At 38.1% G+C, this 23385-nt stretch overlaps 2 protein-coding genes across 4 annotated transcripts; one reads left to right on the forward strand and one right to left on the reverse strand.

Annotated features, from left to right (window-relative positions):
* Nucleotides 1-973: 973 nt before the first annotated feature.
* LOC147499074 (protein TRANSPORT INHIBITOR RESPONSE 1-like) lies at nt 974-4431 on the forward strand. The gene is made up of 3 exons (XM_086560891.1): nt 974-1644; nt 2392-2884; nt 3009-4431. Exons 1-3 carry the CDS (start codon nt 1181-1183, stop codon nt 3804-3806), a joined length of 1755 nt encoding a protein of 584 aa, XP_086417017.1. The 5' UTR covers nt 974-1180; the 3' UTR covers nt 3807-4431.
* Nucleotides 4432-6712: 2281 nt separating this feature from the next.
* Nucleotides 6713-22957, reverse strand: LOC147499075 (ARM repeat superfamily protein). 3 transcript variants are annotated; one of them, XM_086560892.1, is made up of 22 exons: nt 22770-22957; nt 22597-22698; nt 22387-22530; nt 22245-22325; nt 22107-22176; nt 21373-21443; nt 21131-21294; nt 20934-21005; nt 20580-20817; nt 19827-19889; nt 19434-19712; nt 18370-18483; nt 18072-18198; nt 17814-17983; nt 17608-17709; nt 15629-15732; nt 15209-15509; nt 14028-14272; nt 12945-13448; nt 12571-12865; nt 12203-12386; nt 6713-7157 (listed from the first exon to the last, which is right to left on the reverse strand). In XM_086560892.1, exons 1-22 carry the CDS (start codon nt 22878-22880, stop codon nt 7078-7080), a joined length of 3621 nt encoding a protein of 1206 aa, XP_086417018.1. In that variant the 5' UTR covers nt 22881-22957; the 3' UTR covers nt 6713-7077. The 3 variants fall into 3 exon arrangements, with proteins under 3 accessions (XP_086417018.1, XP_086417019.1, XP_086417020.1); XM_086560893.1 differs by lacking the exons at nt 22597-22698; nt 22770-22957 and having other exon boundaries at nt 22084-22176; nt 22387-22424; XM_086560894.1 differs by lacking the exons at nt 22387-22530; nt 22597-22698; nt 22770-22957 and having other exon boundaries at nt 21131-21283; nt 22245-22330.
* Between the last annotated feature and the right edge of the window lie 428 nt (nt 22958-23385).

Below are 23385 nucleotides of genomic sequence, written 5' to 3' on the forward strand. Positions count from 1 at the left end.
AAAAAATCAATAATAAACTTTCACTTACACCTTTTATTTTGATTGTAATAGAGGTGTGCATAAAACCGACATAACCGAACAGAACCGATTGGTTTTGGATCGGTTATGCTTATTAGTTGGGTTGGTTCAGTTAAGTATATATGAAAACTGATAGGATTGGTTTGGTCGTCGATTTAGTCCCAAACTCAAACCAAACCGACCTTATATATATAATACTAGTATTTGCCCTTGCCATACGACATTACGATCGCGATGCCTTTTGGCCCGACGCCAAGATCCCCCTACTATAGATCTGGCAGCTCTTTTTGGCGCCTCGACATACATCATCTTACCGGTACTAAAACCGAAGCCCGACTAAAAAAACTCCAATCGAAGCCCATTAAATGCCCGACAAAAAAGCCAAACCGAAGTTCACTAAAAGTCCAGCCACATTTGTTGACTTCAATAATGATGCAACACTATTGTTCTACACTATTAAACAATCCATACCTCATAAGCCCTAAGATTTGCCACCTCATAAGCTAGATCCAAAAATTATGGGGTGGTGTTGGAGCACCACCCTTCTTTGTTATATAGATATATTAGAATATACATATTTAATTCAATTACTTTCCCATATAACCCATGCAAAATGAGATCTCTAGTATTGTACTATTGTTGTATACTTGTAGAGGTATATCTAGTTCTTCTTCTACTTTTGAGATGTCTCTAAAGTAGTAAAGTCTAAACAACAAAATATATTTTGTGTGAATTTGGTGCAAATACGGCCCACATATGTTACTACCGTATAACTCACATTTTTGCGGCTACGAGTTGTTACAAATGGATAAGAATTCGCTTTCATCAGTCCCCACCACCACCTTCCCCACCATTAAATTCAACGATCCACATCAACTTCAATATCCCCATGTCAAAATCCACACCGTCCATTCACATCAACTTAATGTGACAATAACTCAACCCAGAATAACTTAACCCGGGTTAATTCTAAACCCACTCTCATTCCCAAAATAAAAATCCTTATCCCCATTTTGTCACTCTTCTCTCTCTCTTAAAAAACCAAGCTTTGTAATGGAAACTCCTCAGATCTCAATCAAACCTTGATAACTTTCCTTCTCTTCAAACACCCACACTTTATTTTCCTCCCTCTACAAAATTTAAACTTTTTGAGTATAAATATATGCCCCCCATGGCAAACTCATTCCCAGAAGAAGTACTAGAACATGTGTTTTCATTCATTGTTAATGATAAAGACAGAAACTCAGTTTCATTAGTGTGCAAATCATGGTACATGATTGAAAGATGGTGTAGGAGTAAGATCTTTATAGGAAACTGTTATGCAGTAAGTCCAGTGATAGTTATAAGAAGATTTCCAAAACTAAGATCTGTATCATTGAAAGGGAAACCACATTTTGCTGACTTTAATTTAGTTCCTGAAGGTTGGGGTGGTTATGTTAATCCTTGGATTGTTTGTATGGTTGAAGCTTATCCATTTTTAGAAGAATTGAAGTTGAAAAGAATGGTTGTTAGTGATGACAGTTTGGAGTTGATTTCTAAAAGTTTTAAGAATTTTAAAAGTTTGGTTCTTTCTTCTTGTGAAGGTTTCACTACTGATGGATTGGGTGCTATTGCTTCTAATTGCAGGTTTGTTGTTTACCTTTACTTGTTTTTGAGCTGAAATGTTAAGTTGAATGGTAGCATTGATATTGTTTTGCATTTTGAGCTGAATAACTAGTTAATGCTGGGAATATTTTGTTTGTTTATGCCTGTTCTAGTGTTAATTATGTGTCTTCATTGTTGCATTTCCCCTACTTTGTTGGAGGTTGGAGTGTTATGTTGAGTAAGAATGAATTGTACTTGAGATCCCCTTTTCTTAACTGATAGATCTAGTGGGGAATTTGTTATTGCTGTTTGACTGAGTAATGTGGAAAATCTAGTCAGGATTATTTGGTTTTTGTTCATTTGTTTTGTTATAGACTTGCTATGATGTGGGGTTCATTTGGAAATTTGAAAGGTTGCCTTTTGAAGTAATGTGGGTTTCTTTGTTTTTGGATTCATAGATTCCTCTTTCTTTCACTTTACCTTGTATTACTATAAGAAGTAGAATTGCTTTTGATTACTTCACTATTTTGTTTATTTTGAGTCTGTAGAAGATTTTTGCACTTCAAATGTTTGTGCCTTTTCTGGTAGGATTTGGATGTATGTAGTGAACTTTCTTTATTTTGATATCTAATTAGGTGAAATTTAAAAGTGGTAGTTCCTGTGACATTGATGTTTAGATAATGAATCAATTTTATTCAACATCTTGGGTTCATTATTTTGCTTCTAATTCGAGTTTTTGGAAACATAGTATTTTTTCCTTGTTTAATCCATTTTCCTTATTGGGTGTAGGAACTTGACTGAGCTGGATTTACGTGAATGTGAAGTAGATGATCGGCGTGGCCACTGGCTTAGTCAATTTCCTGAGAATTGCACGTCGCTGGTGACCCTAAACATTGCATGCCTTGATGGGGAGGTGAGCTTCTCTGCCCTGGAACGCCTGGTGGGAAGGTGCACCAACCTGAGGACCCTTCGTCTCAATCATGCTGTACCCCTTGAAAAACTCCCCAACATTCTTTCTCGTGCTCCCCAGTTGGTTGACCTAGGTACTGGTTCATTTTCGTCGGATGCTCGCCCTGAACTTCAATCAAAGCTTGCTGGCTCCTTTGGCAGATGCAAGGGGCTCAAGAGCTTGTCTGGATTCTGGGAGGTGGTTCCTTCATACCTTCCAGCTGTATATCCAATTTGCAGTGGGCTCACATCGTTGAACTTGAGCTATGCTAGTATCCAAAGTGGTGATCTCATGAAGCTAGTGAGCCAGTGCCAGAATCTGAAGCGATTATGGGTATGTTCCATCAATTTATCTACGTGTCAATTTACTTGCAAATGATATTTCATTGTTTGCTGTATAGATTTTTCTTTGTACAACCTTTGCATTTCCATTTCACCTGAAGAAATACATACTACAGGTATTGGATTACATTGAAGATCGTGGCCTTGAAATTGTTGCAGCTTCTTGCAAAGACTTGCAGGAACTCCGGGTGTTTCCTTCGGAACCATATGATATGGAGCATAGTGTTGCATTGACAGAAAGGGGTCTTATATCTGTTTCTGAGGGCTGCCCCAAACTCCAGTCAGTTCTCTATTTCTGTAGACAGATGTCCAATGCTGCGCTAGTTACGGTTGCAAGGAACCGTCCTAACATGACTCGTTTCCGTCTCTGTATCATTGAGCCCCGCACCCCTGACTACTTGACTCTGCAGCCACTTGATACAGGTTTTGGTGCCATTGTTGAACACTGCAAGGACCTTCAGCGCCTTTCTCTTTCTGGTCTTCTTACAGACACAGTTTTTGAGCATATTGGAGCTCATGCTAAGAAGCTTGAGATGCTTTCAGTAGCATTTGCGGGTGATAGTGATTTGGGGCTCCATTATGTGCTATCGGGATGCAAGAGCCTCAGGAAGCTAGAAATCAGGGATTGCCCATTTGGTGACAAGGCCCTGTTGGCTAATGCAATGAAGCTGGAGACAATGCGATCCCTTTGGATGTCGTCGTGCTCGGTGAGTTATGGAGCATGCAAGCTGCTAGCTCAGAAAATGCGTAAGCTTAATGTCGAGGTCATTGACGAGGGAGGGTCCCCAGACTTCAGATCTGATGATTGCCATGTTGAAAGGCTTTACATTTATAGGACAGTAGCTGGACCCAGAACTGACGATCCAGATTTTGTCTGGACAATGATGAAAGATTCTTCCTTGAAGCCCTGTTAACAGCTCGGCATTTCAACTTTCTTGTGAATACTTCTCTTGAAGAGAGGTGACTGGGTGCATGTTTCATTTCCACGGCCCTATTTTAATTTCTTTACAATTGCTTCTTATAATTGAAGTAAGCAATGGGGCGTTGGGATGTTGTTGGAATTAGCCCAACAAAATCCTGAACCTGATCGGTAGCCATAATGCACTGTTAAAACAGTTAATTGGTGCAATGGGTGTGGGAGAATGGTGGTGCTTCTTCCAACTGCAGTAAGCAATGGGCGCTGTAATAAGATGGAAATACAGTGCGGAGAAGATAAATCAGTTGTCAATAAGTAGATTATTGTACCGGTGATTCATGCTATTCTTCATTCCCTTTTGTGTTTACCAGCAATGTATTTGTAACTTCCATGAGATGTTTGAGGTGTGCCTCTCAATCTCTGTTGTATTTCTGTTATAAACAAGGCACTTTTTCTGACATTACTTTCAGGGGCCTTTGCAATTTTGTTTGCAACTCAAATTGTAATTGGATTACTGATGGATAATGAGGTTATTGTGCAACATTCAGGGATCTTGTTATTTACTGGGTTCCCTGTTTGATATTTCTCAAGTTGAATAAAATCTGTTTTGGCTTTTTAGTTTTGATTCTAGACTTCTAGTACTACAATTTCTGGGGCGCAAATGGATCTTAATTTTTACCAATTTTCGTTCATTTATTTGATGTAGATCTTACTATGCCTGTGTTTACCTTTAGGACGTAAGGACTTCTCTCTGCGAGGCCTTCTGAAAGTTGGGGGTTGTTTCAACTAGGAAGCTTTATTGTTTTGACCAAAACAGTTCTTTGGAACCTGAACTCTGAATGGTCACCAAGTGACCTTCAGATTTGTCTCCGGGGCTATTAAAAATCTCTAGACTTTGTTTTTTCCCTGTTTGAGATTGACTATGCATTCTGTAAAATCACCATCCATGAGCTGCTGTTTCATTGTAGCAGCTGAATATTGCTATCTAAAGGGTGTTTTCGATTCATCATTCACCGCGTGTATTCAAGTTTTAGTTAATAATTACTTTACCTTTTCAGATCCTAGAGGTTCTTAAACCTTCAAATAAACCGAAGTATCAAGCGGTAGGATAGGTTTAGTCTTGCAAGTAATGCATTGAACTAGATTACAGGTACTCTCATCTTATAGCAACTACCATTATTTGGTAACAATAATAAAATTCATTGAACTCTAACTATGTAATCACCAGTTAAACAAGCGAAGAGGTTTCACTTTCATCCGCATAGCCGCATTGCACAAAATCTCTTCTGCCAAAATAAATTTGGCAATAAATGCAACTGTCCAAATTAGAAATGAGAAATTTGGCAATAATCTCACGACTCACGAGCACTGGCGAATGAGAAATATTTGTCTCAGTAATGTTTTTGGTAACAACATTGAGAGAGAGAGAGGGGCTTGACAACATTGAGTGTTGCCCCCAGTACACCAGTACGAGATATTCCAACAGGACCACAACCTTTTACACACAATACATCACTCAAATTTCTTTACCCAGTTTTTCTCCACCAGTAGTATAGAAGACAATGGAAAACAGATGACTGAGTGTGCTGGGTTTCAAAGTTAAGTAGCCACACCACTGTCCACAGCGCAATACCACATATGTAAAAAGCAAAGGAAAAAATAGAGAAAGTGACTGAGGCAGACAGTAACAACACAGTCGAGAGTTTCACAGACTGAACAAAAGTGAAACAGCACGTAATCACTTGTCAGATTTTTGAATCTTGTTCACTATTGGCCACATGTTTCTTTGTTATTTAGATGCTTTTCCCTTTATTTCCTAATAATGACCACCGTCATCTGGGATTCCGGGGTAATTTTCATGAGATATTATTAGAACCAGAATTTGCTTCACAAATGAAGAACTCACGCTTGCATGAAGCAGTACAATTTCAAGCAGCTAGAGTGACCACTCCAAAAAGTGACACAGACAACTCCCTCATCCTCAGCTTCATGTCTCCCTTGAGATACACCTATGCGGATAATCCGGATATGCCTATCCAAAGGAACATGGACGTGGTGTGACCGTGGGAGCATGTGAGGGACTGAGTACTTAATGATCAGGATAATTACTATTTAGTACGAATGCTAAGAGGCCTGATGCCTTTTTTGGTTTGTACTTAACCCCTTTGAAGTGTTAGATGTTTGCGTTCCAGTGTTCCACACTTGACCTTTCCTAGTTAATAGACAGTAAAATCATCATTCATCAAGGAGGCAAGGACTTCATAATTGGTTTCACATTTCCACATTTCCACAGCCCCCATCTAAGTGGTAACGTGACAATGTGACATAACCTCAATAAAGCAAACCTTTAAAGCTACCCAACGTGGAAAAGATTCTTAACCATGCATGATTGCATGGACCAATTAGTCTCATTTTTTTTATTTTATTTACCACTTGCGCCAATACCATTAAGGTCCTAAGATTGTACTTCGTATATTGGTCGTGGGATCCTAGGCTAGTAGGCTCCTAGCAGTAGATTTGACAGGGTTTAAAAAGAAGTTCTGATGTTGCCTGCCTCTACTCCGCTCACCCCCACTGAAAATTGGGTGGGTTAACTAGTGGGGAAATTAGAGTCTCCCCTCCCAGTACACACAAACAAAAATCAATTTGGTTGACCGTGTTTTTTTTGGACCCTAATTGGCCATCTAATGGGGGGAAGAGGGTAATCCTAATTGGCTCATTTAGTGGGGTAACACTAACTAACCCAAATTGGGTCACTTATGAATGATACGACCCATTATCAATCCTACAAATACATATATTAAGCCCTAAGCACAAACCCCAACTATGATATAGTACCAACTACTAGCAGCAAATAGGGCACACAAGGCTTCTGTTAATTAATTGATTCAGAAAATCAGCGAATGCACTAAATTAGTTTCAATATCAATTAGCTACTTCAGCTACTATATGGGAGGATACAAGGCATTCAACTTTGGACCACAATTACAGTTATTGTGACCAATTGTTTCCGTCAAAACAAGGTTAGTTTTACATGCCCCAGAGGATCTTGTATTTAAAAAAACAACTGATATCTGTGGAGAAAAGAAAAGTCAGTTGAATGCCCATGCGATCATAGATTTTGATTTCCGATGTAGTAAGCTCGGGGCACGAAGGAATGTACATCCTCTTTCAACTCAGAATGGGTGGGGGAGGGGGGGAGCCATTTCTCATGGGTGCAGTATTTCATCTATAGTCGTCTCTGTACAAGAAACAGTAGAAAATTTCTTTCATGTAATTGCCGCTAATCCCAAAACATCACCTTCTTCTGCAGAGACCTCCAGAGCTGAGCCTGAATGGCGAGTTCTTGCTGAAAGCATCAAGAAACAAGTTTCTCAAGAAATTGCATTAACAATTTAGAACAAACATAATAATAGAAGCAGCTCTTCAAATGAATAATTAGCAATTCCTAGCCAAACTTTGAATGATCTAAGTAGAAGTGAAAAACCTAAGACTACCGAAGCAAACTTTCAACACAAAGAACAACATCAACAAAAACACTTCATGGTCCTCATAGAATCAAGCAGAAAAGTAAAATGAATATCTATTTGATTCACACAATGTTTAATTTAGTTGCCTCATTGTGACTTGAGGTCACTGGTTCGAATCATCGAAGCGGTCTTTCATTTTGCAAGAGTAAAGCTGCTTATGTTTGAGGGTCCTTAAGCCCTGCACTGGTGGGAGCATCATATGATAAGCAAAGAAGGGAGCTCCATTGGAGTATATTTTCGGAACCAGTTGTTGTTCTAAATTAAAGAAAGCCATAGATTAGAAACATCAGACTTGCAATGCGCAAGTACATAGATGAATACCTATATAAGAATATAAAAGTTTTCTCATTTATCAAGATATCATATCACAATTCATGTGGAAAACATGTATAACTCACGTTTCTAGAATACCAAAGCAGTAAAGCAGGAAATATGTTGATACCACTAATGTCACTAAAGCAGTAAAGATGGGTTAGATGCTAAAGATAGTTAACACTGTAATGCCACTAAGCTTTCTTTGTAAAGGTTATCTTTTGGGTTGACTGTTTCAGATGTAACAATACAACAATTCAAAATATTTGAAGTTTTTCCTACGATTTCTGTTGCATCACGTCTAGATCGGTGAAAGATCCTTCAGCACTCTGTCAAAAAGCCAAAAGGTAATCACTTTTGGGATTTATTTCATTTGGCTATCAAGTACCTTCCTGTGGGGGACATATATTGTCATCAATATATTTGCGACGTGTCATTGCCATTGATCATATCTTGAGACTAACTTATTGAATCATTACAACTAGTCATCTCAAGAGTCATGAGTTACCAAATAGTTACAAAATGATCATGAATACATGCATTAAATATCATTAATGAATGGAGCACTAAAGGTGGATCTCATTCAATTCATGGAGCACCAAAAGGGGGAGGGAATTCTATATATTTCCTCTCCACTCTCTAAACAAAAGAGGGAGAGAATGGCAGGCTTCTTCTCCACTCTCCATCTTCTACGTTCACCAACGATCACTCTATTATAGAATCCCAACAATGAACTACGTTCGACTTGATTCCAATTCGTCAGTGAACTAGATACGTAGGTAGTTCGATCCGTCGAACTCAGTCACAATATCATTCTACCCAAATCATCAATACACGTAAGGTTTGCCCAAAATGAGCCTTTACATTGGCGCCATCTGTGGGGAAAATTTCTTGGAAATTCACATTTTTATTTTTCTCCCAATACCGAAAAAGAAGACAAATGATTTCCAAGCCCTCGAAGCGTGGCGTTGGTTACGATCGAACTTAACATGGCTCAAAGCTAAGAAGTACCATAAGACACTTACATAAAGTCGTTTGGCTTTATCATCAGATACGTCTTTCACTCTTACGTGTATTGTTTGTTTCTTACGCGCATCCCACCTAATTTATGCTTTTTAAAAAGAAAAGAAGATGAGCAGTTTCAACTCTGTATATGTACTGTTGAAGCATAAATTTTGTGCTTCTCTTGAGCGACTTCATGTGAGCGCGGCCTCATCAAGTCGTTAATATTTGGCGTCCTTTAATTGCTTATAGCTTGTCCAAGTCAGGGAGAGAAGTCTTTAATTTCAGCAGATTCTGACGCTATCTGGGAGAAGTTTCTACCATCTGATTACAAAGATATTGTGTCTAGATCAGTTGAGGATTTAAGCACGAACAAGTTTGCTTCTAAGAAAGAACTTTATATTTGTCTGTGGCGACCCCGTTCTCCTCGATGTGGGTAACAAGACGTTTATTTCCATGCGAAATACTCGAACCGATGTGGAAGATTATTGAAGCCCAACAAAAGCGCTTGGTGCAAAGACAACCTACTGAATTAAAGGTCGATCGTACTCCGAACTGGGGCTGGCTATAGCCACAGGTGTATGTTCAATTCACTCGATTAATTACACGCCAATCTCCGAACTGGGGCTTCTCAAATTTTACAGGAAAATTAAAACTTCAAAAAGTAAACTAGGGCTAGCTACCGACGGCGACCTCCAAATCAGGATGCTCACTAGCACAGGCAAACTCACTTGGGTCATGACGCCCACCTAAGTATAACGCTCACTCGAGCTCAAAACGCTACATAGCATCACCACTTCACACTAGTTGGGGACCATACTTCTAGGACCGACTCAATGCAGAACGCTTACTTAAGTACTAAGGGTTCCTCGAGCTCAGAGGCTACATAACCCATCAATTCTCGCTAATTGAGGACTTACACTTCTAAGATGAATTCAGTGCAGAACGCTTCCATAAACACTAAAAAGTCCTTTGACCTACTGGAGTAGAACGCTTACATAAGCGCTAACAGGTCCCTCGACCTACGCTCACTCGAGCAGAACGCTTCTATGAGCACTAAAAATCCCCTTGACCTACTGGAGCAGAACGCTAACGACCTACGCTCACTCGAGCAGAACGCTTCCATGAGCACTAAAAGGTCCATTGACCTACTGGAGCAGAACGCTTACATAAGCGTTAACAGGTCCCTCGACCTACGCTCACTCGAGCAGAACGTTCCATGAGCACTAAAAGGTCCCTTGACCTACTAGAGCAGAACGCTTACATAAGCGCTAAAAGGTCTCTTGACCTACGCTCACTCTAGCAGAATGCTTCCATAAGCACTAAAAGGTCCCTTGACCTACTGGAGCAGAATGTTTACATAAGCGCTAAAAGGTCTCTCGACCTACGCTCATTCAAACAGAACGCTTCCATAAGCACTAAAAAGTCCCTTGACCTACTGGAACAGAACACTTACTTAAACACTAAAGGTCCTAGACCTACGCTCACTAGAGCCCTTGACCTACTGGAACAGAATGCTTACATAAGCGCTAAAAGGTCTCTCGACCTACGCTCATTCGAACAGAACGCTTCCATAAGCACTAAAAAGTCCCTTGACCTACTGCAGCAGAACGCTTACTTAAACACTAAAGATCCTAGACCTACGCTCACACACCCTCCAACATGCTCACTGTTCCACTTGGACACATGTCAAATTATTTCTCTCGTCAGATCGTTATTTAGAAAGCACGACCTAACGAGAAGGGGCTGTGTGGGGGACATATATATATTATCATCAATATATTCGCGACATGTGTCATTGTCATTGATCATATCTTAAGACTAACTTATTGGATCATTACAATTAGTCATCTCAAGAGTCATGAGTTACCAAATGGTTACAAAATGAACATGAATACATGCATTAAATATCATCAATGAATGGAGCACCAAAGGTGGATCTAATTCAATTCATATGGCACCAAAGGGGGGAGGGAATTCTATATATTTCCTCTCCACTCTCTAAACAAAAGGGGGGGGGGAGAATGGCAGGCTCCATCTTCTCCGTTCACCAACGATCACTCTATCATAGAATCCCAACAATGAATTACGTTCGACTTGATTCCAGTTCGTCAGTGAACTAGATACGTAGGCAGTTCGATCCATCGAACTCAGTCACAATATCATTCTACCCAAATCATCAACACACGTAAGGTTCGCCCAAAATGAGCCTTTACACTTCCTATTCATAAACTAGAAGCATCTATAACACAAACATTACAACCTCTATGTGAGTCATAAGTTTTGATATTTATAAAATCACATATTGGGTATCTAAAGCTTGCATTCCAATATATTAGATCCTGAGGTTGTTCCACTCATTGCCAATTGGTTTTGAGTTGGATGCACATATGTAATATGGTATGAAAGCAGGCTGTTTCTCTTGCCCAAAGGACCCATTTACTCCATGTCACGTATTATAAAAACCGCCCAATTGTCAGGCCCAGTTACGCCACATGTGACGGGGCATCTTTGAGATTTATAATCACATATTGGGTATCTAAAGCCTTGCATAATAATATAGAAATCATTGCTCCACTCTCCTGATGCGAAAATATTAAATTTCAACATGCCCCCCTCATGTGTGGTGTGACTTGAGCCTAACACATGGACTTTGATTTTATTATATGACGTACAACACAAATGCCAAATACTATAAATAAAAAAACAATGCTCTGCTGCCATCTTAAACTATGAAGCATACAGCTCAAAACCATATGGCAATGAGTGGAGTGGGCCCAGGAACTCCCTTCCCTTCTCTTGTGATTACTCGCGCCGTCATCCACAAAGATGAAGGATGAAACTTGATCCAAGTCTTCCTTCCCTTCTCTTGTGATTACTCGCGCCGTCATCCACAAAGATGAAGGATGAAACTTGATCCAAGTCCATCAAGAACAGACCAGCGCAATATATTTCTAGTTGCTAACATAATGGTTTCAGTTCCAGGTTACTGCAAAATCTGGACAAAGTATTGGTTCACGTTCTTGTTTCATATTGACATTTTTTTAAATAATTCATGATATTCCAGATAATTTGGCTAAGGAAAAACAGAGAAAAATCATAAAGATGCTGTGACATTCTTTGAAAATTTTCCGAAAGATACCATTATTTCATTAAAATCTTTCTGTACGTATCTGATAGTCCTTACTATGGCCTGATATACTCCTTCCATGTTAGGTAGTTGATTTGCTTGATTGTATTTCCCTCATGGTTATATTCGAGTGAAATTTCTTGTGGATATTAGGGGGTGAGGTATATGATAAGTGGCCTAGCCGGGATGTCTTGGATTCATGCATATGCCACTTTCATGCCCTACTTCTTTTAAATATTTTGTTGTACTATTAGTTTCAAAATCATCAGTAAAACGTAGCATTCATCCAACAAAAACTATTTGAACACTGAGATTCAACAAAAAGAAAAAAAGAAGGAAAGAACACACTATTTGAACAGCGAGGAACCCAAAGCTTTTCACAAGTATCAAGAATCGATATGTAAAAGCTGATGTGCTTACCTGTAACATTTGTAATTACATTCGTACTTTTTTGAGCAGCAAGCGCTTTCAACTTGTTTCCTGTCGCTGATAAAAGCAAACTCTTCATATGCTGTTTTTGTTCCTTGGGACTAGATGTCTTCACCAGAGCTTCTTCAAAAGCAAGTAAATCATGGGGAGTAATGCATGGAAGAGAAAGTAAAACCTGCCATCCACAAAGATTTGGGTGTATTTCTTCAGGAACATTGGCTTGGTACAAAATTTGGGTCACTGAACAACATCTGACTAGAAATAAATGAATAAATAAAATAGTAGCACAAATTAACTTGTCATAATGAACCTTGGAAATTTTATCCAGATGAGGTTTAAAAACTAGAAAATAGGCAAACCTGTCTAGGAGCAGGATCTCGATCAGCGAGGTAGACAAAAATTTCACGACAGAGACCAACAAGATCTGTACTGGCAAAAGCATTTGACTCAAGGGACAATCCTTGGATAATTGCAGAAAATAGATCTTTGGCAACATATTGTCGGAGTTCTATATTATTTGTTGAAATGGCTAGAAGAATCACGGATGCACAGAAGGCCACAACTTTAGTTACAGCTTCCCCGTCTGTCCATGAAAAGGCTTCTATACATATTTGCAGAGCTGGAACTGCAATACCTCTGTGCTTTAAGAGGAAACTGCAGAGGGACACTACTATTAGATTACAGGACATCATTTGCCAAAGGACTGGAATACAATATGGAATTGTATACTTACCCTATCAAAGAGTTCGAGGCAAATGCATCCAAGTCTTTGATAGAAGACATCTCAGCTTGGCTTGTTTGTCCAATCTGGTCTACAGAAGGAAGCCCATAGTTTAACCCCGGGGACGCTAAAACTGAAAGGAGAGAACAAATCTCACGACTTAAACCTCTAAGTATCATCTCCTCCATTACTTCCACCTTCAGATCTGATTTACCAAGATTGCCTTTAATATCTGGAACCTTTGCTCTACCTTCACGTAGAAGATTGGACCATGAACAGCTAAGAGCCTGCTGACTGTGAAGAAGTATAGGATGCAAAAGTTTTTCAAGCCACTCTCCCCAGAAATCCAATGGGGAGTATTTGATCAAGGGAATTAAAACTAGATGAACTAGCTGTTTAATATGTCTGAACTCCATTGACTGTATGTTCTCCACAAGTGCTGGAGCAAAGGCCTGACTCTCTAAACAGTTGAAAAATGCATCTCCAATGGTAGAAGATAGACCCAAAACATTGTACCTACATGGTACACCCAAGTATATGTGTTAGTACATAAATAGGAATTATTCAGAGCTATCAAGGCAACCTCGTTAAGGATAAAAGTAATTAAATAAAAAAAACCAACTGGTTGTTAGTAAAGCTACCCAGATACCCTTGTAATCAGGGTATCTTTATCTTGAACTTTTAACCATGTCACTCAAAAAACGAAGGCCTTTTCTACTTGATGCACAAATTGTTACACTGACAAACTGTATGAAAGCCTATCCCATGATCCCAGTTATCTCGAGAATGCAACGACATCTCTGTCTCCAGCTAAAAAATTGAGATGGACATGCTTGTAAAATAGAATTTTTTCAAATGAATTTGATTTAACCACACACACACACAAACACAAAAATATTTCATTTCTAGGAATATATGTTCACTAGAGTGAACTGTTTGTTTCAAATTTATGAAGACAGCTTATGCAGCAGATTTATGAGCTGAAACGCTTTGAAATTGTGTATTAAGTTGAAAAGCACCAGGAAAAGATTCAATACGCAAGCAAAATACTCCGCAATGTATGTTATTCATTCTGAACCAGAGTCAGCAACTTACCCACTATCTCTGATGCCTTTCAACCAATTTCGTATATCAATTTCATTCAGTACTGCACATCCTTCATTGTTCATGTCAATCACAGACTCATCTTTAAATGTTACAGACCCTTTGGACACTTTAGGGTTGCCCTCCCCAAGAAGGCTGGCTTGCTCAACATCACTCATACTCAATGCTGCCTTTAACTCTCCTGGTAACCCTTGAGTTATTGGTGGAGACCAAAGAGCATGTAAAGCACGAAGCAGCTGCAGATTAATATGCAAACTGGAGGTCATTACAACAATGAGGATATTTAAAGAATAAGATTTTTGTTTAAACACCGAGTAAAACAAAAAATGTTTGCTTTAACTGAAAATATGATATTTAGTTGCATGCAGTCTTTATTCAACTTGCGCTATAAAGGGTTATTTAGAAAGTTTATGTAAACTATGAAAAGGAGGAAGTACTAAACTAATGGACGATAACAGGGGTTGGAGTGTTGAACCCATTCAACTTTGCAGAAATTAGGATCTCAGAAACAATAATAGCTATAGCATACACATTTGTTACTTCAGATTGCTTGCACACTCGTCAATGTAACCTTGTTACATTAGCCAGAAGTAAGACGTTAGTCACTTGAGTGCTGAAGCCATGATGCATGTGACCTTATGGCACAAAAAAGTTATGTTTCCCATGTAAGGAACAATAACTTCATGCCGCAATTAAAAGGAAGCCATTAGTAACACTGCAGTCCAATACAACAAGCAAGAACCATGTAGATAGATATATCCATCAAGTGCAATGTTGACAAAGACAATGATCAGACCTTTCCCATGTAAGGAACAATATCTTCATGCCGCAATTAAAAGGAAGCCATTAGTAACACTCGCAGTCCAATACAACAAGCAAGAACCATGTAGATAGATATATCCATCAAGTGCAATGTTGACAAAGACAATGATCAGACCTAGAACTAATGTTCAAGTTAGAGGGTTCAACTCCCAAGATGCAAAAAGAAGATAAAAATTTGGACTAGCAAACAATCAAACTATCAAAAGGCCTGGGTTCTGATAAAAGAAATGGAGGAATATGTCCATGCAAGAGAACTATACACACTACTCACTAGTCTATGTTGATGTTGACTACGTTGATTTATAAAAAGAGGATATAACATGTTGAGTCCATGCATGAGCGGCACTTACTCTTAAGAGAGGAGGTAACATCCATGACAAATGAGGAGCCATAGGATGTGGAAGCATGGAACTGGTATTTGGTACAGAGCCTAATTGCACATTTAAATTGCCTTTTCTGATTCCACTCCTTTTGAGAGCCCTTTCAAATAATGTCACTGTATGGAAAAGGGACCACATAAACGATGTATCTGAGCACAATCGAACAAGACCTGTAGGATCAGATAAATAAGCATTTTGCCATTCTATCTGTGTCCACTGTTTGCTTAAAGGTTCAAGTAACCAGACCAGAACTTCTTGCTGTTGTTGGATCCTATATCAGATTGTAGAAATATTTTATGAAAACTTCATACCAGGATAAATTTCAATTTAAGAAGACATTGAAAGAAAATCAAGGAGAATCAAATGAATAAACCCTCAGGAATTAATTACCCAGCAGAAGTTGCCATGACAAGAAATGCTTCGCCTAGAAGATTATGCTCTGCACGAAGGAGACGACCTTCACTTTGGAGATAAGCCATGGTGTCAGCCATTCCCTGCATCTCAACTCATAACACATCAATAAAGAGCATTGGGGGTTAAAAACAACAACAGCAAAGCACTTGTGAAAAATTATCTCCTTGTTTAAAAGCAAAAAAGGTCAAAGCAAATTGCTACTAGTCACTGGCATCTTCCCTATGAGACCAATTCGTTCTTAAATATAAGTGATGAATAGTGATGGGGAGAGAAGTGCCCCTATCTCAACAGCTAGAGCTCTTAGAGAAACCAATTATTGACCAATCAATAAGGATAAAAAAGTGAATCCTAAAGACGTACACCTTAATCCATCTTCTCCATCAACTATCTTTTCCAACACTGATCAAGGATATCTAGCAGAAGTTCACACATGTGCCTTTATTCATATTAATTCAGTAAAACAACACCATCCTCTCTCTTCTTTTGGTAAAATAGAAGCTTATTGGAAAATAGATGAAAGGGAGAGTTATACGGTGAGATGTCCCACAGTATAACAGATATATAACAAAACCAGAACAAAAGGGAAAAAACAACAGAAGACAATAAAAAACAGGCATCGATCTTATGAAGCACGGACAAACACACAAACTCCGCTGTACAGACAAATTTAATATAAAGTAGGACATGGACAAGGAAAGGACACGACAACTAAATAACTCTACTTTGATAGTATAGTAAAACCTAAAATTAAAATTAAATGTACGAAAGAGCAACTCTTACCACGATTTCAAATTTCTATTTTTAATATTTGATATTTTCTCAAGTCTTCATTCATGAGATATGACTTTTGCTGCTTGCTTCTTTGAGGGAACAAGCAACTAACTCTAATGTCACAACATGAAGGGCAAAAAGTAGATGAGTATGAGAAACAAAACTAAAATGAGTAGGACGTGGACAAGGAATGGACGTGACAGCTAAATAACTGTACTTAGATAGTATAGAAAAAGGTAAAATTAAAATGAAAGGAACGATAGAGTAGAGCTTACTTTGGTTTCAATTTTATATTTCTAATATTTGATATTGTCTAAAGTCTTTTTCACAAAATGTAAGTTTTGTTGCTTGCTTCTTTGAGGAAACAAGCAATTAACTCTAATGTCGCAACAGGAAAGGCTTCACAAAATGTAAGTTTTGTTGCTTGCTTCTTTGAGGGAACAAGCAATTAACTCTAATGTCGCGACAGGAAAGGCTAAATGGTGAGTATGAAGTGGCAAGTCTAAAAAGAGTAGGATGTGGACAAGGAAAGGGCACAACAACTAGATAACTGTACTTTGATAGTATAGGGAAACCTAAAATTAAAATGAAAGGTACAAATGAGTAACTCTTACTTAAATTTCAATTTCATTTTTCTAATCATTGATATTGTCTCAAGACTTTATTCACAAAATATAACTTTCGTTGCTTTCTTCTTTGAGGGAACAAGCAACTAACTTTAATATCACAACAAAAAGGACAAAAAGTAGATGAGTATGAAGATTAGGATGTATTTATGCATCATAAATGTGTATGTCCACATCTATCTATGCATGCTTTTGTGTGTGTATAGACATATCCATGCATGCATGTCTACTTATGTATGTCTATATAAACTTACACGTATCGTGTGAACCACAATAAACTGACTTCAAAACCGATCACGAAGGGGTACAAAGATAGCAATGCTCACAACCACACAAATGTAAAAGCATAAGAACTGCATAGTAGGTGCCACATGCATGGATCAAGTATATGGTATCAAGAGGATCACCTAGGCTGATTGAGTCAACACTACCCTGAGCCATGGCTACCTACCATATGGTATGTTGGATGAATTGTTGTCGTTGTGTTATTCTTGTTCGATTTTATGGATTTGGCTAACTTTATCGAAAATCTGAAAAATAATGATTGATTTGATTCACCTTCATATGAGGAAGAAGGCTTTTGTCTGCACTCTTGGCAATATTGATGAATGAGGCACAAATCTGCAATCTGGCATGCCGAGATCTATCTGCTGAAGGGTCCTGTCAAGAAGTGGGTTGGTAAAATTTATAGCAAGAGGCAAACCCAGAACATAGTCTATGATAAACAGCATATAGCATAAGCACAAAGAAACTTAAAATAGTACCTTTAGAGTGATTGGGAGTGATGTTAAAAGTTCAAAAAGTTTATTGATGACAACACCAGCAGCGTCAGGAACAATTTTCAGATAGGGACCAAATGCTTGCAAATAGTGCCCGAGTACTTCTGCAAGGGCTGGATCACTCCATTTCAGAGAAAGAAGCTGCTGCAGTAAACCTAGAATACGAATAACAGAAGTTTGTTTAAGTCTTACGAACAGCTCAGTTAAGAACTCTTCATAATACTCATGAGCTCAATGGACAACCTTCAAAAATTTGGCACACCGCAAGTTGAACTTCAGAACTACCACCCACATGTTCACTTGATCCATCAAAAATTGTACTTGCAACCAATTCCAGTGCCGGTTGCATGCTTTCCATTATAGGTAACTCCTGAGTATTCGGAAGCAAATATACAAGCCAGAAAGAATGATAAGAGCAGTTGATACCAGCATCATAAAGAACAAGTACTCTTGTGACAAACAATAAAGATGACAGGCCTATATAGCCATGTTCGCCTACTGAATCCTCCAAGTCAACCATATAAAGTGCTCATAACCAGACCTGAGAAGGAACTGCAGCATGCAAGAGGCACTTTATAATTGTATCAATTCGCTCAAAAATCCTGGCCGCAGCTAAGAAAGGCTTGTGGGATGCGATAAATCGGATCAGTTCCAACTGCAACAAAGAACTCAATGAGTGAATTTAATCAATCTAAAACTTCCAGTCAATTGACTGACTAAAAACTTCTTCTATGGTATCTTCATAGAGGAAACACATTAACATTACAAGTTGCACATAGATCTTAGGTAGCAAGTAGCTACTTGATCAACACCCATACCCTTAAGTCGAGGAAACACATTAACATCTAAATACAAAGAAAGGGAAGAAGTAATAAGGATCCATAACGAGGCCGTTTGGCAACCATTCTACGTGGAATTAATTACGTTTATAAAACCAATTTTGATACAATTCAGTTTGAGATAAACCCTTGTGAAAGAAATGATACCAAACAGTGAACTACACGAGTTTTTAAATACTGACTAAGATAAAATTGGAGAGAGATAACTGCCAAAAGCCCAAAAACAAAAAAGAAATAAAATATTATGTCAAGAAAAAGCTTTAAATTTTTTGTTTCTCATTCCTTGAGCTAGTTTCTTTTTGTTTATATATTAATAGATTATCTCATTTTGAGAACGAGATAATGGTTTCTCAATATTTTTACCAAACAAGTACTTTTGTATGCAATATTAATCATGAAGATTGTAATGGATAATTAGTCAAAAAATGGATTCTTTTAATGGTTGCCAGACTGCCTGAAAATAGTTTAAAAATATCTTAAGAGCTTATTGACTTTATTAGCTTCTTATTAGTTCCAGAATTCACCACTTCAGCCCATCAATCAAACAATATCTAGACTACAATCAGAAATTTCATTCACAGAATTGTAGTACAAAGTACAAACAAAAAAGAGAAAGACAAATAGAAAAAGGGTTAGCAACCCAAGGTCCTGACGTCGATTCCCACCTTCACCTGGTAAGGAATCTTTAAGGCCCAGGTGTTGAATGTATAAAAGTTATGGCAACCAGGCAACCAAACATGAAAAAAGTCAGCATTGTCAAACATACCAGCTTAGAACGATAGTGGCTGAATTCCCCCTTTCCGTCAAACTCATCACTCCACAACTCCAATTTTCCCAAAGAGAGAGCTGTTTCATGTGACACTTTTTCTCTTTTGATCAGACGTTGAAAAGATATATCGAGAATAGCACCACAGATTTCGTCTTCAATAAATCTTAGAATTCCTTTCTTATCAACTTGTCCAGAACAAGGGCCTGAACTGTCTGAATTGTCTCCAGATGCCGCATGAATGACCTTTGGCTTGGATACCAATTCTCTCATTAGTGCCTACCAGAATAAGAAAACAGGGTGAAGTAATAGGCATGTCAGATAGTAGCCTTTGTACTTAGCTTCCACATCATACATTAGATCAATTTATGGGGGGAGGGGAAATCAACATACCAACCAAAAACCTGAAGAATGAAAATGCAACGCAAACTTGAAGTGTTGGAAATATCCCAGCATCTGAAATGATTTTACAAAGTTAAAGTAAGCAAGTGGGTCTTGTTCCAAACCAATTAAGAATAGGCCTACGCCCAGATGACAATTAGATGCAATGCAATTCTAGATGCAAAAAGAATTGGCTAATGTTACAGATCAGCTTCACCAACGATTAGGCTATCTAACTAATCTTTGTTTGGTATTAGAAATGGATGATATATATTGCTAAAGATAAGTCGTAATGGGCATAAACCATGTTATATTCAATGTTTTAGTTTCCCTGTTCGGCATTGGAAATGGATGAAATTACAATAATATGGAGCATCATTATGAATCCCCAAGTACCAGATGATCCAACGGCCAGGAATCTGAGCACAAACAATAACCCTCCATCTGTCTCAAAGATAATTACATCATCTGGACTCAAAATAAGTTGTTGATGCATCCTTTATTCAGATGTGAGACCCAGTAGTTATTCTATTCTCAATGAATTCTTTCTTTGATATTCTTTATCTTATTAAACAATGGGACGTCTACCACTTATGTGATTCAAAACAGGCTTGGTTAATACAAGATATATTTCAAAACGGTCATCAACCATGTAATATGTGGGATTTTAGCTTTTACATTCCTTGTTGAACTCAATAAGAAAATGACATGCTTTCTTGGTGTTAAAGGATGCAGATTGCCAATGATGTTTGACATAATAGTTACCTGTTGAAGAAAAAGAGGAAGTAGAGTGCTATTGCCAGAAATGCATTGCAAATTTGTCGATCCCAAAGACACCATACTCTCACATACAATCACGGCAAATTCAAGTTCAGTTTCATTTATGACACCACTGGCTGAAGTCGATCTATGTAAGAATTCTCTGGAAATATTCATCATAATCTGAAAGATACTATTCATTGCAGAATCAAATTCAGACACAGAAGCATCAACAGGTCTCTTCCTGTGAATCACATATTAGAATGAACCGAAAACCATGAGAACGCATTTCACCATAATCACTGCATATTTACTTGCATACCAATTAATCCTAGAAAAGAAATTCCACACCCAGGATACCTCTGGGAGACTAATTTGAAATATTCACAAGCATGGAGACGGAAGTCAGGAGAAGAAAGTAAGACACCACATCTGTTAAAAAAAAAAGCAAATGTAAATCATCTGATATCTATGTTCCAGGGAAATCATGTTACTGAATTACAAAGAATATATCTACATTCCAGGGAAATCATGTTACTGAATTACGAAGGACATACCCATGGATCAGACCATACTTTGCAAGGTCAGGTAAAGGGGCCCAATCAGCATATGCATTGACAGCATTAAGTGTGGCAGTTACAGTGGCCGCATGCTGCTTCGCACTGTCCAGTTGCTGCCTACCTGCTTCACTCAACGCTGCTCCAAAGTGCCTTTCAAGTAACTATATTGTGAATTTTAGGGTTTTGCAGTAGTCTTAGAATTTGTTTTTTATACCAGCAAGGTTGTAATCACGACTTACAGTATACAATAAAGGAAAAATCTCTGGTAATGATTCAGTAAGCCCACGTAATAACAGCCTACGCCTCTCACCTGTAGGAAAGAAAAATTCAAAACCAGAATAACAGATCCAAAAAATATTTACAATGATTCACATATTTATATTTTTAGACATTTTCTAATTATTAAAAAAACATCACAGTCAGCAGCCAAAAAACATGCCACAAACCTATTGACATAATTCAAATCTAAAATATTCAGCCATCACCAAATCTCGTATATATACATGATACTATAACCCATAATTTTTGCAGTCACAAGGACCACATGGAGATAAGGAAATATTTCAGGTGATAGACAATCGCCCGAGAACTGAGATCATGCTGACTGCCACATAGTTCTAAGTTCTAACCAAACCAAATTTGTGGTTTAAGTGTGCATAAAAGGGGGAAAAGAAGGTGGGGGGACTTCAAGTTTGAGATTCAATTTTAACAACACTGAAATAAGGCTACCAAAGCTGGAAGGTGGCTTCAACATTAGCAGTTCTTCATCAACTTGGGCACTAGAGCTTATCTCCAAATGGGGAAGTATAATGCCCTAATGCAGATAATTAAGGAAGAAGATTTGGTGGAGCCAAGGTTATCATTGTTATTTAACTCAAGAATTCTCAGCAACAGTAAATAAATATATAGTATAATATAAAAAGACACATAATTTAAAGGTTAAACTATACTCATTTACGCTGCTATAATAAACCTTCAAGGTCTTCATTATGAACTGTAATGTCTTCAGGAAGCCATCTCAGTAACATGGAAACCAGCTCAGCCTAAAAGAAATCAGAATCATCAATACCAGAATATTGAGTAATAAAGACAATAAACAGATGAAGAGTACCTGAATAGGACCCGTATTAGATAAGGAAACTAGAGATGGTAGGAGTTCTTGCCAGAGATTTACCCCTTCCTTTCTGACTATCTGTGACTATAGAAATGAGTCCTGTAATATTATTAAAATATAGAAAAAAAAAAAAAATTACCTCAGCAATAAGAGCCGCAGTTTGACTCTTCAATGCCCATTCTTCACAAGGAATGGCCATTTCAGATATTAAACTAAGAGCAGCATTGGCAAAGTCTCTTCTTTCCCCACTGTTCAATTCCTCCCAACGCAACCTCACCAAATGCTGAACACAAACTGTTAGGAGTATAATAATAATAACAACAGGAAGGAATAGTGGAACAGGAGGAACCTGCAACATTTTGAACGCATGCAATCGAATCTCAGAAGACCAATCTTTCCTGACTAAAATAAAGGATGTGCCTGCTAGACTCCGAATATCTCCGGCTTTTATCTACAGACAAACAAATGTCTTGATCAGTTTATTATTAAAACACTGTTCGAGCATTCAAAAAAAATAGTTACAGATTCTAAGTAAGAAAGAGCAGCGTTTCTAGTTTCTGAAGAAGAACTCCAATCCATCATTGCAGCTATCGCACGTGCAACATTACTTGCAGTACTCTTCTCCTCCTCCATAACCTTTTTTTATCAAATTGGTTTCCTTCTTTTTTTTCAGTTGTGAAAAAGTTTTTTTTTATATATGTGTTTTTTTTTTCTTCTCTGGACGATCGCTTTCAGACATCTTCGCTGCCATGTCGTCAAGGACTGACACGTCGTGGACAAATCTTACACGTGGATATCACCGTCACAAAATTCAAAATTGGGAGAGTTAGAGCAGTCCAATGGGGTGTATGGGCTGCTAAAGGCAAATATAGCACATTTTATTTGATTTACTCGCCCACGCGTGATTCTGACAGTTCTAGCATCTATCGTGTGTCTTTTTATTCTCTTCTCATTCGGCCACCAAATAATGATAATATTGGTCGGTTGTAGTCATAACCGAATCGCGCATCTCATGCATCATTAGCTGCGACTCGACATATTGTGCTCTAAGTGTAGCCTACAAAAAATTCAATAACTTTAAGAAAAATCATCACTATAAACCAAATATAATTCAAACTTTAAAATATAAACCAAATAA

The sequence above is a fragment of the Coptis chinensis genome, chromosome 5, assembly GCF_015680905.1.
Source record: "Coptis chinensis isolate HL-2020 chromosome 5, ASM1568090v1, whole genome shotgun sequence".
NCBI lineage: Eukaryota > Viridiplantae > Streptophyta > Magnoliopsida > Ranunculales > Ranunculaceae > Coptis > Coptis chinensis.